Below are 17,776 nucleotides of genomic sequence, written 5' to 3' on the forward strand. Positions count from 1 at the left end.
CAACGCGCATGACCGGCCACTGCTCCCATTCACTTCTATGGGCCTGATAGAAATAGCCGAGCCAGCGCTTGGCTATTTTTGGCAGCCCCATAGAAGTGATCGGAGTGCGGCTGCACGTGTGCAATCCGCTCTCCACCACTTTCAGGGCTGTGTTTAGTAGACAGGGGCGGGTCCCAGCGGTGGGACCCACACCTATCAGACAATGAGGGCATATCTTAGCAGTATGCCCCCATTGTCTCAGATGAGAAAACCGCTTTAAGGTTTTTATCAAATGACAGCAAGCAGGGATATTTACAATTCCAATGAATTGATGCAGAAATTACAATATATTGGAAAACGTTATATCTTTCTATTATACAAATAAGATTACGGTAATTTGCAGATACTGGAATACCCCTTTAAGTTATGGCTCTTTATCTGATTTTTATTTTATTTTTTTAAAGACTGGAATTTTTTTTAAAGACTGGAATACCACATTTAAGCACTTAAGCACCTTTAACAGTGATAATCTGCTCCCCAGTGTAATTACTTTGCAGGCACTTCCTGGATCATGTGCTATACATTCAGCAGGTAATCCTAGCCCAGTTACAACCCGCGATGTATGCTGACAGTGCAGGCGCAGCCCACATACATCGCGGGTTGTAACCGGGCTAGGATCACGTGCCGAATGTCCAGCACATGTTCCAGGAAGTGCCCGTAATTACAATGGGGAGCAGTATTTTTAACATTATCGCTGTTAAATTTGCCAGGGCCGACTCAAGTGGCAAGGATGGCGTAAAAAAGCCTATGCAACTAAATTTTGTCTTGTGACTTTTTTTACAACAAAAATTGTGTAAATCTTAGTAAATGACCCCAATTAACTCTGCTTTTGAAAGGATTTAGTATTTCATATTTACACTATTTTTTCCTTTTTTCATTTGAAACTGAGATAGAGAAGTCTGAAGATATATCCTTGCTTTTGTAAAAGAAAAAGTAATGTCATCCTTATTCCATATTTCTAGTTGCTTTCCACCCCATTGAGCTTGTGTTCTGAACTTTATAGTAGCTGAGACTACAGGTGAATGATACCAATATCCACAATATTCCACTTCATTCACTGTGGTCTCATACTTATTTTTATTGTAACAGCTCTTCGTCTGAATCCAGCTTTCCAGAGTCCAATTTAATCAGCTTCTTCTCTAGCCACAGAGATATGAGATCTTTCCTGGTGATCATTCCAACAGCCCTGTTCTGAAGATCTACAACTGTGAGATGGCGTAGTCCCAGAGTTCGAAACACAATGTATGCTCGTTGAAGTGAGAAATGAGCTTGAACAGAGACAGCAGATTTATTAATATAAGGCTCCTGTGAAGAGAGAGGTTATAGGTGATTAGTATATATAGTATCATATCACATATGGTATAAAGCGACCTAGCATTTACAGCTTATCTGTATAAATGATGACCTGCTTAGTATGCAGAGATGTATTCCTCTTTAACAAAGGCTTAAAGGGGGTGTGCAAGAATGGGGCATTTTTGGCAACTTCCCCATGCACACACACACACACATGCGTAGTCTTGGCAGGACCTGTAAAAGGAAGCTTACCTACCTGCTTCCCAGCGCTGGCTCCCGGCTTCTTCTTTTCCTGGCCTGTGGTACTTCACTGGGCTCCCTCAATGTAAATATCCGGTGTGACATCTCCCGCGGCCAAATGGCTAGTAATTGGCTGCAGGCAATGTCAGGCCAGATATTTACGGCCAGAAGGCCAAGAGAAGAAGGTAAGTAAGCTTCCCTTTAAAGGTCTGGAAAAGTGGGGGGTTTGGCATTCCTGCGCAACCCCTTAAAGGTGGTTATACATATTACATGAATATCAACCTAATCCATAGATTGCAACAGGACTGACTGAACATCTAATGGTGACTTTCCTTGGATTTCAACATGTCAAATTCTTTGTTTTCAAGGGAAATACACCACTTCTGGAGAACACAAACCGTGGTTAATTCCCCTCTCCCTCTTGAGGACACATACATTCTTAGCTGAGCCAAGCGTGCATGGGGGGCTCAGGAAGAATATCTAACTTAACAACTGTTTTACCGGCACCTATGTAAGGTGTATGGCCATCTTTAGGTTCCCCCACAGATGCCTAGGGCCAAAGAGTTAAATGCAATAAGCCATCCTTTCCTGGTATTACCACTGTCTCTAACACTCTACTTTTTTGATAACTGTAATCCACATTTGTAATAAACACAGCTGGTAAAGTAACAATTCTTCATCTGCTTTGTTCTTTTTCTGCGTCCTCCACAGTTTTTTGAACTTTTAACAAGTGTCAGGTTCCAGAATATTTCTAGTTTTGGTAATTGTTTTCACACCCGTGTAAAAGAAAGCCAAAATTATTTGTGTATCTACGTTGTAAGAAGATACAAGGAATCATCGTGGATGATAGGTACGTGTCACCAAGGTTCCTGGCCTCGGTGGACTAAGAGCCGGTTTTTATGTGTCAGCAGCAGTTGCTGTTTAACACCTTAATACTTTCTGTGGCTGTATAGCTGATCCGGGATGGCTCTTACTGGGAGTAGTCAAAGTGCTAGGTGGGTGACTACTCCCCATGTTCCAGGCCGGGTTTTGCCAGGCCTAAAAAAACAGCCAGCACTGCCAAATGAGCGGGGATTACCTCAGTCTGACAGTGGAGCTCAGGAGGTATGTCTGCTGGGATCTGAGGCCTGTGGAGGGCTGAGATCCATCTGTAAAGGAAACTGGCCCCCTAAAAGCCTGCTATGGACTGCTGGAGGCAGAACTGCCAACAAGGGGATTTTTTGCTATGTGGACTTTCCATTGTGTGTGAACTAACACTAAGACTGCAAAGTGACGTTTTGATTTTGTTTTATGTGTGAATAAACACGGAAGTTTGATTTAAGAACTGGTAATTTGCCTCTGTACTGCATCCACACACCCTGTCTACCAGAGAGAATTCCCACAATTGGTGGAGGAGGCAGGCAAGAGCAGTGAGGCTGGCGTATATGCCGATATTTTTGGGTTCTGCATTTTTCCAGGCACTGTTGTATGTCGTGCTTTAAACCAGCTGTATTACAACCAGTGTCCACGACAAAATGGAGGCTGTTGTGAAGGCCCTCATGGAGGCTAATCTGCAGCAGCGAGAGACAAACCTGCACCAATGCGAGGCTAATAAGCAGCAGCAGACCAAACAGTTGCTGCTACAACATGTTATGGCTTTGCAGACAGCAGGAGCAACCCCGAACGTCCACGGTGCCTGGAAAGCATTCCGTGCCGCGATTCCTAAGATGACCCCCGCAGACGACATCAAAACCTACCTGGTGATGTACGAGAAAGTGGCCATCAGGGAGAAGCTACCCCGAGACCAGTGGGCTGAGGTTGTCACTCCGTTCCTGGCATTTGATTCCCAGCGAGTGTATTTCGACTTGCCGGTTGATTAAGTGGCCGACTACCAAAAAGTAAAGGGTGAGAATTTTGCAAGACTGGGGGTGAATGTGTTGGTCCGGGCCCAGCGGGTACATCAGTGGGGGTTTAAGCCAGCGGAGCCTGCGAGACCCCAGTTTTATGACTTATTCCACCTCTTGCAAAAGTGGCTAGAGCCTGATGTCCCACAGCTATGCTAGATAGACTATTGGCTGATATGTTCTGGAGGGCTCTGCCACCCCCTCTCCAGCACTGGATCGGCTAGGTGTCTCCTGGCAATGCCCTGGAAATGGTGGACCTGGTGGAGCGCTACGAGGCTAATAAGAATCTTACGGGGAGTTCTTTGAGGAGGGGGGCAGTCAAACCCCGTAAATCGCCGTCCCAGACCCCGCGACTTGTACCAACCAAACCCACCCAGGATGTACCCCCTACGAACCTCGCTCCGATAGTCTGCTGGCGGTGTCAGGAGCCTGGTCATGTAAGAGCTGACTGTCCACATCAGGTAGAACCCATGGATACTAACTATGGCTACCGTCAGTCGTTATATGCCAGGAAGCTGTGTGCAGCAGTTACCCCAGAAACTCTAAACCACTTGTGTCAGGTGGAAGTGTGAGACACTCCAGAGGAGGCTCTGCTGGACTCAGGGAGTCTGGTGTCCCAAGTAGGGGGTCCCCTGGTACGGTCCACGGAGTATACTGGCCGGAAAGTTGGGTCATGTGAATCCATGGAGACTATCCCACCGCCCTAGTGTCTCTAACCACAGGGGCCGGTAGGTGGACTCACGAAGTGGCAATAGTAACAAATTTACACTATGAACTTATAATAGGGAAAGACTTCCCGGTACTGTGGCCTGCTACGAGAGTGACTAATAACTATGAGACAGGGGTAACCCCAGCAGAGAGGCCTGGCTTCAGGAAGAGGCCAGAACTCTGGGAACCTGAGGCTGAAGGGCCAGCGGTAGGGGTGACCGCCACTAAGGTGGAAGAGGGGGGGACAACCCCACTGAATGTAATGGTGGGAGATGTAGAGGACTTGCCGCCGGGGCCTGAGCTGGCCAACCTTAATGTCTCTGGGGATAATTTTGGTACTGCACAACACTGAGACCCAACCCTATCCCGAGCTTGGGTAAATGTATTAATAGCAGATGGTGAACCACAACAACCAGGGGCAGAGTCAGCATTTTGTGGTTCATCAGGATATGTTGTATCAGGTAAACAAACTGCGGGGTGAACATATTGAACAGTTAGGGGTGCCCCATGCTTATCGAAAACTTGTGTTAGAGTTAGCCCACCATGTTCTCTGGGGTCATCTGGGACTGCAGAAAACACAGGACCGGATACTACAATGGTTTTACTGGCCCAGTGTCTTTAGAGAGGTGGATGACTTCTGTAAGTATTGCCCGACCTGCCAGGAAACTAGCCCCCTGCACCTTTTCCGCAGTCCCTTGGTACCTCTCCCGATCATTAAGGTACCGTTTGAGCGAATCGCGATGGACCTCGTAGGCCCAGTACTGAAGACCGCTAAAGGACACCAACACATCCTGGTCATCCTAGATTACGCCACTCGGTACCCGGAGGCGGTGCCACTACGACATACATCGGATAAACTGATAGCCAAAGAGCTAATGGAAATGTTCTCCCGAGTGGGGCTATCTAAAGATGCTCTGACTGACCAGGAGACCCCTTTTAAGTCTAAGGTCATGAGGGAGCTCTTTAAGTTGCTGCATATCAAACAGTTACGGACGTCCGTTTACCATACGCAAACGGACGGTCGGGTTGAAAGGTTTAATAAAACATTAAAAACAATGTTAAAAAGGCTATTGTCTAAAGATGGGAAGGACTGGGACCTTCTTCTGCCCTACCTCACGTTCGCTGTGCGAGAGGTGCCCCGGGCCTCTACTGGGTTCTCGCCCTTCGAATTGCTATATAGTAGACATTCTCGCGGTTTGTTGGAAGTAGCCAAAGAGGCGTGGGAACAGTCACCCACTCTGCATAGAAGTGTCCTTGAGTATGTTACCAAGATGCAACAGCGGATAGAGACTGTATTGCCTCTTGTCAGGGAGCATATGGAGGCAGGCTCGGGTCCGTATCTTTAACCTGGGTGATCGGGATTTAGTTCTGGTGCCGACCGTGGACAGTAAGTTTCTGGCCAGGTGGCAGGGTCCCTATGAGGTACTTGATAAAATTGGAGAGGTAAATTATAAGGTACACCAGCCAGGGAGGCGAAAGCCGGAGCAGGTGTACCATGTGAATGTACTCAAACCATGGAAAGATAGGGAAACCTGTACTGAAGACAGCCCGCAGCCAGGTTTTCTAGGGGAAGCGCTTTCGGCCCCTCTGTCTGAAGCAAGGGAAGCGGCTACCACAGTAAGAATTGCTGACAGCCTCTTCTCTAAGCAGACTCAGAAGGTCAGGGAGTTTATTAGCCGGAACACGGATGTGTTTTCGGATCTCCCTGGATGCACTTCCACAATTCGGCATGACATTGTCACTGAGCCTCAGGCGAAAGTCTAGCTTAAACCATACCGAGTACCCGAGGCTCGGCGACAAGCCATCTAAGAGGAAGTGCAGATGATGCTGAGGCTAGATGTCATTCAGGAGTCTAAAAGTGAGTGGGCAAGCCCTATAGTGCTAATACCCAAGCCGGACGGGACACTTATTGATTGATTGAGCTTATCGAGAGGTTAGGACAAGCCCGGTATTTGGACCTCACGAAAGGGTACTGGCAGGTGCCCCTAACGGAGGCTGCCAAAGAGAAAACTGCCTTCATAACACCTGAAGAGCTGTATCAGAACAAGGTGCTACCCTTTGGTCTGTATGGTGCCCCAGCCACTTTTCAACGGCTTATGGACATTGTGCTGCATCCACATCGTCGGTGTGCTTCGGCTCACCTGGACGATATTGTCATCCACAGTGCCGATTGGGAAAGTAACCTACCCAAAGTGTAGGCTGTAGTGGACTCCCTTCGGAAGGCTAGAGGGTTAGAGTAGACTGAATACCTGGGGTATGTCATTATGTGCGGATGGATCACTGGAATGACCGGGCAGAAGATGCTTTTTCCGCTTTGAAGTCGGCCCTGTGTCGGTCCCCAGTTTTGGTGACGCCCGACTTCAAGAGGAAATTCATAGTGCAGACAGACGCCTCTGAAGTAGGCCTTAGTGCTGTACTGTCTCAGGGAGTCAACAGGGAGGAGCATCCCATTGTCTTCCTAAGCCGCAGGGTCACCCCAGCTGAGACCAGATACAGTATAGTGGAGAGAGAGTGCCTGGCTATCAAGTGGGCACTCGAGTCTCTCCGCTATTATTTTTTGGGGAGAACATTCCGCCGTGGATGAGTCAGGCCAAAGAGAAAAATGCCAGAGTCCCCAGGTGGCAGTGATGGCTAGTTCGCCAGCGAACACATGCGGGCTGCAATCTTGACTCACAAGTCCGGCGATGCACAGGTAAGCCCTTACCTGTGCCTGTGCCGGGAGCCGGTCTGAAACAAATGCGGTCACCGGGAGCAGGTAGTTCCGAGAACAGCCCGATGAAGGCCCCCGGCGGCTGTTTTCGGAACTGCCTGCTCCCGGTGACCGCATTTGATTTCAGACCGGCTCCCGGCACAGGTAAGGGCTTACCTGTGCATCGCCGGACTTGTAAGTCAAGATGGCAGCCGGCATGTGTTCGCTGGCGAACACTGCGAACTGGCCATCACTGCCAGGTAGTTCCTGTCCTTACAGAACGCAGTGAGTGAAGAACGCTCGTCAGGTTCAGCTGACATTAGCACATCTCTAATGTCAGCTAGTTTAATATGGGTAATTCTGATGACAGAAACCCTTTAACCTTTGGATAGGGGATAAGTTGTTGTAATCAGACAACTTCTTTAAAGGGAGTCTGTCAGCACTCTTGACCATGCTAAACTGCGCATGGGTCAGCAGGACACACATACTTTTTGTGGTGCTTTTCTTAACAGGATTAGTGTGAATATGAAGTTTTATTCTGCTCTTGCAAGTGTGCAGAGCAGGGGTTCACTGTAGAGTACATTTTGCATTGAGCTTCTGCTCGGAGTATAAATTGTAGCACCCAACCAGCAGACCCATTGGCCCTTCACTCCAGAATTCTGGCTTAAAAAAAAAAAAAAATTTAAATATTCACAAAATAGGGCTTTTGTGACTTTTTGCACTCGTTTGCGCAAAAATGTTGCCACTTTTTGCATTTTTACACTACTCACTCCAGTTTTCAAATGTGAGCAGAAAAGTGGGTGTGATTAACTATATCAAAGAGTTTCAGTCCAGATGTGTCATTGAGACTTTTTTTAAAGTCACAAAAAAAGTAGCAATCTCACTCCACCAAGAGGGTGGAGTAGGAAAACTGGAGTAGACAAAAGGTCTGCAATATACGGGCACTGGCCATGTGTGCACCATATCATGGATGTGGACCCATTCACTTGAATAGGTCCTCAATCCAGAAGATATGATGCAGTTCAGAGCGTAGGCACGGAACAGAAGCCACGAAAGCACTACAGAGAGCTTCTGTAGAATTTCGGTCCGTGCCTCCTCACCGCAAAAAAATACAACATGTTTTTTGTTTTGTTTTGTTTTTTGCGGAATGGAAAGATTATGCAAAACTCAGACTCATGCAAAACTGACTTAAAATATTCACCTTATGATAAATTCTATTGTTGATTGAGCATCTGAGTTTGGAAGTCAATGGGAGAAACTGAGCATTAAACCAGGCACCCCCTGCTCTCAAGAGGTGAGGGTGCCTGGTTCATAGTAAAAGGTCAGAAATGTATGGAAACACCACCAAAATGGTTTGGAAACAGCATGGGGAGGACATCTGGATGCATCTTGGACTCCAATTGCTTATGACATACAATAGACAACCACACAAATGCCAAAAGCCGGGTATGTGCAAGCGAACAATCTATCCATGAGACAGATACAGTCAGAACACCTTACAATGGCAGCCTTGTGCACAATAAGACATTCAAAACCAGCTCTCATCTGACTGGGAGCCAGTAAGCCTTAAAGTTGCTTCATATCTGTTGGATGGCTTGGGTGGACCTGCGCACCGAGATCATTGTCATTAGGGTGACAAAAAAAATTCTGATTGTCCTAACATAATATTCAATAACCTTTCTATATAGTGTTGTCATGTAAACGAGACTATGAATCCAATAGATGGCGCTGTTCATGAGTATTGTAGATCGCGAATATTGTAATCGCAAATTTTTATCGGAAATTTTCCATGCAAAAGGTTTTTCAGCTGAAAAACAAGGCAGATTCTGCTCATTTGCATGTCTTTCCCATATGCCCATGTTTATGCAAATGAGCATAATCTGCCTTGTTTTTCAGCTGAAAAACCTTTTGCATGGAAAATTTCCAATAAAAATTTGCGATTACAATATTCGCGATCTACAATACTCATGAACAGCGTCATCTATTGGATTCATAGTCTTGTTATAAGACTATGAAACCAATAACATGTAAAGCATCATCAATCCTTACATAAAGATGCACTACCATGAGACTACACGACAATAAATCCACATAAACTCTGAAATGAGACACTGTACACCTCCAGGAATACCTATAATAAAAAGAAAACTTTAAACCACATCACCTGTATAGAAGGGGGGGGAGGATGTTTAGGGAAAGGAGTATTGCACTGTTTATATCTGTTTTATCTTTGTTTTCACTGCACATATCTTTAAAAAAGGAATATGACCTGTAATTTGATCCAATATGTACCTTTGAATGTAAATGTTCAAATTTTATCAAACTTAATAACAAGTTATTTTTAAAAAAAAAGACTGAAATGAGTCATGAACAGCGCCATTTATTGGATTCATAGTCTTATGAAAAGACTACAAAACCAATAGATGGCGCTGTTCATGAGTAGTGTTGATCGCGAATATTCTAATTGTGAATTTTTATCGCAAATTTTCCATGCAAATGGTGTTTCAGCTGAAAAACAAGCAGATTCTGCTAATTTGCATATGCCTATGATTATGCAAATGAGTTTACATGACAAAACTGTATAGAAAGCTTATTGAATATTATGTTAGGACAATCAGAAAACTTTTTGTCACCCTAATGATAAGGATCTAGGTGCACAGGTCCACCCAAGAAATCCAACAGTTATGAAGCAACTTTGAGGCTTACTGGCTCTCAGTCAGATAAGAGCTGGTTTTGAATGTCTCATAGTGCACAAGGCTGCCATTGTAAGGTATGTTGACTGCATCTGTCTCATGGATAGATTGTTGGCTTGCACATACCCAGCTTTTGGCATATAGCCTTTGTGTGGTTGTCTATTGTATGTCATAGGTAATGGGAGTCCAAAATGCATCCAGACATCACCCATGCTGTTTTCAAACTATTTTGGTGGCGTTTCCATCAATTTCTAACCTTTTCTGTGAACCTGACACCCTCTCTTCTTCAGAGCAGGGGGTGCCTCGTTTAATGCCCGGGTCTCCCATTGATTTACATTGTGTTCAATTGTGCTCGGGCATACACAGTATTCGGCCGAACACTGCAATGTGCCGAGCATAGCGATGCTCAACACTAATAAATTCCCACCATTGATTTTGTCACACCTTAATTTTTACACTATTCTTGCCACTGGGGAGAGGTGCTGGTGTAAATGGAACAGAGGCAAATTCACTAGCATTTACCCCTGGAAACTGACACAAATAATGACTAAAAACTACTCCAATCATGGACTGCTGGAGGATGCGTCTAATTGGTGTGACCCTCATCATAATTTAGGTGCATCATCTGGCAGCACAGAGGTCTATGATAAATGAAGTAACATTATATAGATCCATAGCTTTAAAAGTACTTTTATATACACTTCTTTGTAATTGTCCAGTAATGCAGAATTTTATTGTATACCATTGTGCCACACTTGGGGTACGGCCACACAGTCAGGGTTCCTGATACAGTTTAAAAAAAAAAAAAATCAAGAGTGGATCATAAATGGAGAGAAAGTATAAAGAACAGATGTAACTTTTCCTCCTTTTTCACTCCTGGTGTTGGCTTCAAAACTGCATCAGGAAACCTGATTGTGTAGCCATATTATAAATGTATTGGTTTTCCTTCTATTATACCCCAATAATAAGCTCAAATAATAATAAATAAAAATGCATTATGGGTAAATTTTTAGAGGGTTATTAACTGTTCTATCCCCATCCACTTCTGCACCACCAGAGATGTCTGCTTTTGGCATTGTGGATGACATGATATAGGTTGCATATCCACAGCCAGTACCTCTAAGTATTGTATGCATTATACACCGCACAATATGAAATCTACCAGGACAGAGTTGTGTCATACAACCTAGTACAGTGAAGAATCAAAGGGGTGGGCCAATTTAAATAAAAATTTTAACAAATGAGTCGGAAACATGATTACAGTCAATTTACTAATATATGCCAATATGTATGGAATACTACACGCCATTGAAACACACTGCGCATGCACAAGTTCCCAGTGCACCACGGCCCAGATTTAATAAGGTGTCTATTCATAAAATCTGTCTAAAAAGTGGCACAATGGGCCACAATTTTGGTGTAACTTGGCTCAATTTGGGTTTCTATACTTTTTCCCATCTTGCGTGAAAAAGAGGGGTGAGGCTTAGCAAGAAGGAGTGGAGACTTTCTGTAAAGGAGGCTTGGCTGTTTTACACTAAAATCTGCACTTGTCACAAGCCCTTCCATCTGTGCCCATTTTAAGGATGGGAGCAGTATAATTGTGACTTCCTGATGCTGACCTTGAAAAAAAAAAAAAGTATATATATATATAGTACGCAGGCCGTAATCCTGTTTCCAACACATTTGTTCAAATTATACATAAAGCACCCATACCCCCTTTAATCAGTATTGGGAGAGCAAATGCATTTTAGTCAAAGTGAATTGTTGCAGTTTGGGCCAGAATAACCCCTTCAAATACAATACAGAATCACCTACCACAGGCAAGAGATCCAACATAGTATGTGGAATCTGCTGTGAATTCAAATTATGTAGTCTCCTTTATAATGTATTTAATAGAAGATAATGCAGTTTTCTAATATTTTAGCCAAACAAGTCAAGTACTTTATTGAGATAAAACATTTCCCTCTTTAGCCAGTGAAGTTATGAAATTTAGAAAGTCATCATTTCAATGCAAAAGAGGGATAAATGAAAGACACAGAAGAGACGACATATCCTAATAGATAACATACATATGCCCTCAGTCGTTGTCAGTAAGACGTTTATAAAGGGGATCAAAGTAGCAAATCTTGTACAGAATTGTGCGAATGACAATGATCCTATCGTTATCTGTTAAAGGTTTAGTAAAACTTTTGATATGTCATAGAGACACGTCAAAAGTTTTGATGGGCAGGAGTCTGAGCACGGAGACCCCCCCCCCCATGATCGCTAGAACAAGGAGAGCGAAATGTGCGCACATCCTGATCCTGGTCCTCGCTGCAAGAGGTGGGCTCAGTAGAAGCGAAATGGGCCCATCTTGATTCCGCAAGGAGAGAGAGCGCGATAGACAGGCCCTTTACTTTTCTCGTTCTAGTGATCGGTGGAGGTCTCAGCGCTCAGATCCCCTCCCATCAAAACCCTTGATATGTCTCTGTAATATATCAAAGGTTTTACCATAATTCAGCGACCCCCTTAAGAGCAGTTCGGAAAACTCCTTGTCGGTAGTGATATGAATGGTATTTTACATCGCACCATGCAGATTGCAACTTGACCGAGCCAGATTTACCCATGAGAACAGACGAAACCTTACCTTCTGCGCTGTGAATCAAACTGTGAAATGAAGTGCTGAAAGCAAGGTTTGTTAAACTATATACCACAGGCTTACCTTCAGCTATTGTGACTGGACTGAATCCAAGTATTAAAATTGAGAATTAAATCAAGCAATGTGATTTTTTTCTGTGGCAGTAGTATATTAGATGTTTAAAACCACTTTACAGTCTATTTCATTTCCTTGATAGTAAAGTATACTGAGCTGAAGGATGTGGGTGGCTGTGAGAATTAAGGAACCTGTTCAGTGTACATCCAGACAGACACATTCCTCCTGTTAGTAAGCAGCCAAGACTGATATTCTCATGTAAATAGAAACAACAGAATCTGCTTTTCCCAGACTAAAAATTCCATCATTCAGGCTGCAGATAAACTAATTGCAACATATTTTACACATCAATGTTATATATCTAGGATTATATTTATTTTAAACATTATTTTCTAACCTATCATTAGAAAATTGGGGGTAAAAGGGTTCCTTTGTTGGCCCCTTTCTCCAATTTTCTGAAGGTATAAGCAATTTAACAGGGGTGTACTAAAAGGGAACCTGTTACCACGAAATGCAGTGCATTCTGCAGGCAGCATGTTATAGAGCAGGAGGAGCTGAGCAGATTGATATATAGTTTTATGGGAAATGATTTAGACAAAACTTGTACTTTATTTATTTATATCTCAGCTCTTTCTGAGCTCAGTTGCCCATGTGAGCGGGCTTATCAGTGATTGACAATCTTTCCTGTATGTCAGTCACTGATAAGACTGCTCACATAGGCAACTGAGTTCAGCAAGAGCAGAGATTTAACTGAGTAAATGACAAGTTATGCAGAATCATTTCCGATCTCTCTCATGACTCAGAACTTTTTGAAAGATTTGGGTTGAATTTCTAAAGAATCAATTCTCTCATCTCTAATTTCACACAAAACTGTGTGTCAATCTGCTCAGCTCCTCCTGCCCTATAACATGCTGCCTGCAGATCGCACTGCATTTTCATGATGACAGGTTCCCTTTAAGAATTACAGAAATATATGACTTGGAAAGTCTTGCATGAAAAAAGTTGATCCCAAACTGCAGTTTGTACATCTTCTCAAGTGGAGCATCTGCTGCAGTGATTAGAAGAGTCTCTCCTGTTGTGCAGCTGGAGCACAGGCCACTGGGACCAGCTAACCAGGACCTGACAAAGCTCCACAGATCTCCAGGGAGTAAACAGAGTAGGATGACAAGCCTAGTCAGAAGCACAAGAAGCTGGGATATAGCCCATTACAAGAACAGGGAGAAATATTTTATTCTCTCTTAGCATGTGCTGACGACCTGCCATTTTGAGAGAAGTATTATTTAACATTTTTTATTTATACATCCCACTTGGATAGTCTAATATTGTGCATGGAAGTATTGCTTTAAACATATATTTCAACAAAGGGCATACTGTATGTTTTAGTGCATTTCCAGAAATTGAGGGACAGACACAGACATAGTACTTCTGTCATTAGTAATCTGTGCAGCTCTGCTGCTGTTTTTGCCACTGTTGGGCCACCAATGCTCTGCTGTGGGGTGGTTGCTATGTCTGACAGAACCCCTTTTGTAGTATTACTGATGGATTTTAATTATTGACCTGCAGTCCAAATAATGTATTTAACCCCTTAAGGACACATGACGTATCGGTACGGCATGTTTCCCGAGTCCTTAAGGACACATGACGTACCGGTACGTCATGTGTTGTTCCGATCACTGCCGCCCGGCCGGCGGTGATCGGAACAAGGTGCAAATCATTGAGCAGGCACCTAGGCTAAATGCACGGGGGGTCCCGTGACCCCCCCATGTCGGCGATCGCAACAAACCGCAGGTCAATTCAGAAACTTTATAATGCCCAAAATATATATATTTCACCTCCCCCTGCACCCCTGAATGATTTTAGCCCAGTGGGAGGTGCAGGGGGAGGGTTGCGGGCGGTGCGGGAGGCGGGCGGTGCGGCAGGCGGGATCGCGATCCCCCGCCCGCCTCCCCTTGAATAATCGTTGGTGGCTAGTGGGTATACCAGGGTGCCAGCACATTGCTGGCACCCTGGTATAAACGGCTGACATCTGTGCTGCGATGTCAGCCGTTTAACCCTTTCCATACCGCGGTCCATACGGACTGCTGTATGGAAAAGGTTAACAGCGCAGGGAGCTCCCTCCCTCTCCCATCGGGGGGCTGCTGTGCCTTTGCAGCCCCCCGATGGAGAGGGAGAGAGCCCCCAGACAGCCCCCCGACAGACCCGTCCTTACGCTTCCCCGTCTGCGAAGTTGTGGCAGACGGGGAAGGTTCCCATGGCAACAGGACGCTTTCTCAGGCATCCTGCTGTCCATGGTGCTAAACAGATCTGTGCTAAAGGCATAAATCTGTTCAGACAAAGTGTAAGTAAAATACAGTGCAGTACCCTATATAGTGTACTGTACTGTATTATACAGACATCAGACCCACTGGATCTTCAAGAACCTAGTGGGTCTGGGTCAAAAAAAAAGGGAAAAAAAGTGAAAAAAAATGAAAAATCAAAAAACACATTTATCACTGATTAAAAATGAAAAAAATAAAATTTTCTGCACATGTTTGGTATCGCCGCGTCCATAACGAACTGATCTATAAAACGGTCATGTTACTTTACCCGAACGGTGAACGCCATAAAAATAAAAAATAAAAAACTATGATAAAATTTAAATTTTGCCCACCTTCCTTCCCAAAAAAAAGGTAATAAAAGTGATCAAAAAAGTCGCATGTACACCAAAATTGTAACAATCAAACCATCATCTCATCCTGCAAAAATCACACCCTACCCAAGATAATCGCCCAAAAACTGAAAAAACTATGGCTCTTAGACTATGGAAACACTAAAACATGATTTTTTTTGTTTCAAAAATGAAATCATTGTGTAAAACTTACATAAATAAAAAAAAGTATACATATTAGGTATCGCCGCGTCCGTATCGACCGGCTCTATAAAAATATCACATGACCTAACCCCTCAGGTGACCACCGTAAAAAACTAAAAATAAAAATGGTGTAAAAAAAGCCATTTTTTGTCATCTTACATCACAAAAAGTGTAATAGCAAGCGATCAAAAAGTCATATGCACCCCAGAATAGTTCAAATCAAACCGTCATCTCATCCCGCAAAAAATGAGACCCTACTTAAGATAATCGCCCAAAAACAGAAAAAACGATGGCTCTTAGACTATGGAGACACTAAAACTTTTTTTTGTTTTAAAAATGAAATCATTGTGTAAAACTTACATAAAAAAAAAAAAGGTAAACATATTAGGTATCGCCGCGTCCGTGACAACCTGCTCTATAAAATTACCACATGATCTAACCTGTCAGATGAATGTTGTAAATAACAAAAAAAAAAAACTGTGCCAAAAAAGCTATTTCTTGTTACCTTGCCGCACAAAAAGTGTAATATAGAGCAACCAAAAATCATATGTACCCTAAACTAGTACCAACAAAACTTCCACCCTATCCCGTAGTTTCTAAAATGGGGTCACTTTTTTGGAGTTTCCACTCTAGGGGTGCATCAGGGGGGCTTCAAATGGGACATGGTGTAAAATGTCAAAAAAAACATTGGGACATGGTGTAAAAAAATTTCAAGATTTGCTTCTAAACTTCTAAGCCTTGTAACATCCCCAAAAAATTAAATATCATTCCCAAAATAATTCAAACATGAATTAGACATATGGGGAATGTAAAGTCATCACAATTTTTGGGGGTATTACTATGTATTACAGAAGTAGAGAAACTGAAACTTTGAAAAATGCCAATTTTTCAAAATTTTTGGTAAATTAGGTATTTCTTTATGCAAAAAAAATTATAATTTTGACTTCATTTTACCAGTGTCATGAAGTACAATATGTGATGAAAAAACAATCTCAGAATGGCCTGCATAAGTCAAAGTGTTTTAAAGTGATCAGCACTTAAAGTGACACTGGTCAGATTTGGAAAAAATGGCCTGGTCCTTAAGGTGAAATAAGGCTGTGTCCTTAAGGGGTTAAAGGCTATGTTCACCTTCGGAGGCTATTATTTTCTGATTGCATTTTACTCATTTTGGGCTAAAAATAATTTTTTCATTTGGTCTTTATTAAAAAATACTGAGCCATTTTGTCACAAAGGGTTAACCTGTCTAGCTGTGTGAATCATACTTTTTACTTTACCTTTGTGCTGGTCATCTAATAGTCCTTATCTCTAATTTACTAAGACGTCATAAACACCTTTTTAAGCCACATTCTTATCAGTTAGATAAGAGCTGAGCTATAACGAGTGTTTATAAGGTCAGAGAGCAGAGATAAGGAGTCCGTCAGATTAACTGGCTGACGGAAAAGAAAGAAAACTCAGATCCCTCTATTAGAGCATTTCAGCCCTGTACAGAAAAAAGGGCTCCATATCTGTGATAAAAACCAATTAAAAAAAAGATTTTTAGTTCAAAATGAGCAATGCAATAATTTAAAAAAAAAATACATAGCCTTTAAGTTATATGTAATCTTGTTGAATGCAGCTGCCATTCAATAGCTAAACTCAAATACAAAAAGTCACCCTTTGCTTAGGTTTGTTGCAATGTTAAGCAAAATGAAGTCTACATTTTTAAGGTGTTTTCCAGGAATAACTACATGTTCAGAGATGCCCACAGCCTTCCTCCACAACTGGGCATATGGGCATCTTCTCAGCTGTAGCCAATGATTGGCTTCAGCAGTGCTGTGTCCACAAGCAACATTTCACCACTAAAGCCACTGGTTGGCTGCAGTGGAGCAGGTGACCATGTCCATACACAGCTAGATGTAAACAAGCCAGGGACCGGAAGAAGGACATTTGGGAGCCAGAGCGCAGGAGCAGAGCAGTGGAGAGCAGGAAAGTACAGTATGAATTTAAAAGCAGAGGCAAGCTGCGGGCATCACTAAAAATTAGTTATTCCCAGAAAAACTCTTTAATGCTATAGGATGCAAGAACTTAAATGGCATTGTTCAGCAGATTTTCACTTTAGGAGAAGTCAGGGCCAGGCGCAATGATGTTTTCAACTGTCCCTGTCAAAGTGCAGAGGGCGCAGCAGTTGTAGGGAGAACCCAGCCTCTAGGTATAAGGGCATCGCCCCCGTTGCAGTTTATTTGCATATATTAAAACATCATTTTTATCAGCAATGCAGCACATATGAACATGGGACCAGCACAGAAGCCTTCAGCTGCCAAGTGCACATGTAACAGGTCAGCCGGTGTCATAGGGACAAATCTGCTGACAGGTGGCCTTTAAATTACCAATTTGCTTAGGAAAAAAAACAAAAACAAAGAGTCACACTTTACGTATATCCTGAGCTTTACCAAAACAGCCAGAAATGACACGTCGAGTATATATGATGTACAAACCCAGTATCACCGTGTCAATCTGGAATGCATTTAATAGACAGGGAACTCTCCTAACCTTCTTTGTTGTATTTTCTCGCTGGCTCATTTTATCAACATCTGTTATGTTTATACAATGTGAATTAAGCCCCAGGAATGCTGTTTGTACTCGGCTACTTTTGTTGAAAATGTAAAGTCTGGGGATCGGCGCTGTTTATGTAAATCAGTGCGGCTGACA

The 17,776-nt window shown here is 43.2% G+C and overlaps 1 protein-coding gene across 1 annotated transcript in view; it reads right to left on the reverse strand.

Annotated features, from left to right (window-relative positions):
- Window positions 1-421: 421 nt before the first annotated feature.
- LOC121001879 (chloride channel protein C-like) overlaps window positions 422-17,776 on the reverse strand; it is a 230,135-nt gene continuing 212,780 nt past the window's right edge. Inside the window, exon 18 of the mRNA XM_040433111.1 lies at window positions 422-1,344. Within this exon, the coding sequence (XP_040289045.1) occupies window positions 1,117-1,344 (228 nt within the window). The 3' untranslated portion in view covers window positions 422-1,116. The remainder of the gene's footprint in view (window positions 1,345-17,776) is intronic.

Source organism: Bufo bufo, chromosome 5, assembly GCF_905171765.1.
Source record: "Bufo bufo chromosome 5, aBufBuf1.1, whole genome shotgun sequence".
Lineage (NCBI taxonomy): Eukaryota > Metazoa > Chordata > Amphibia > Anura > Bufonidae > Bufo > Bufo bufo.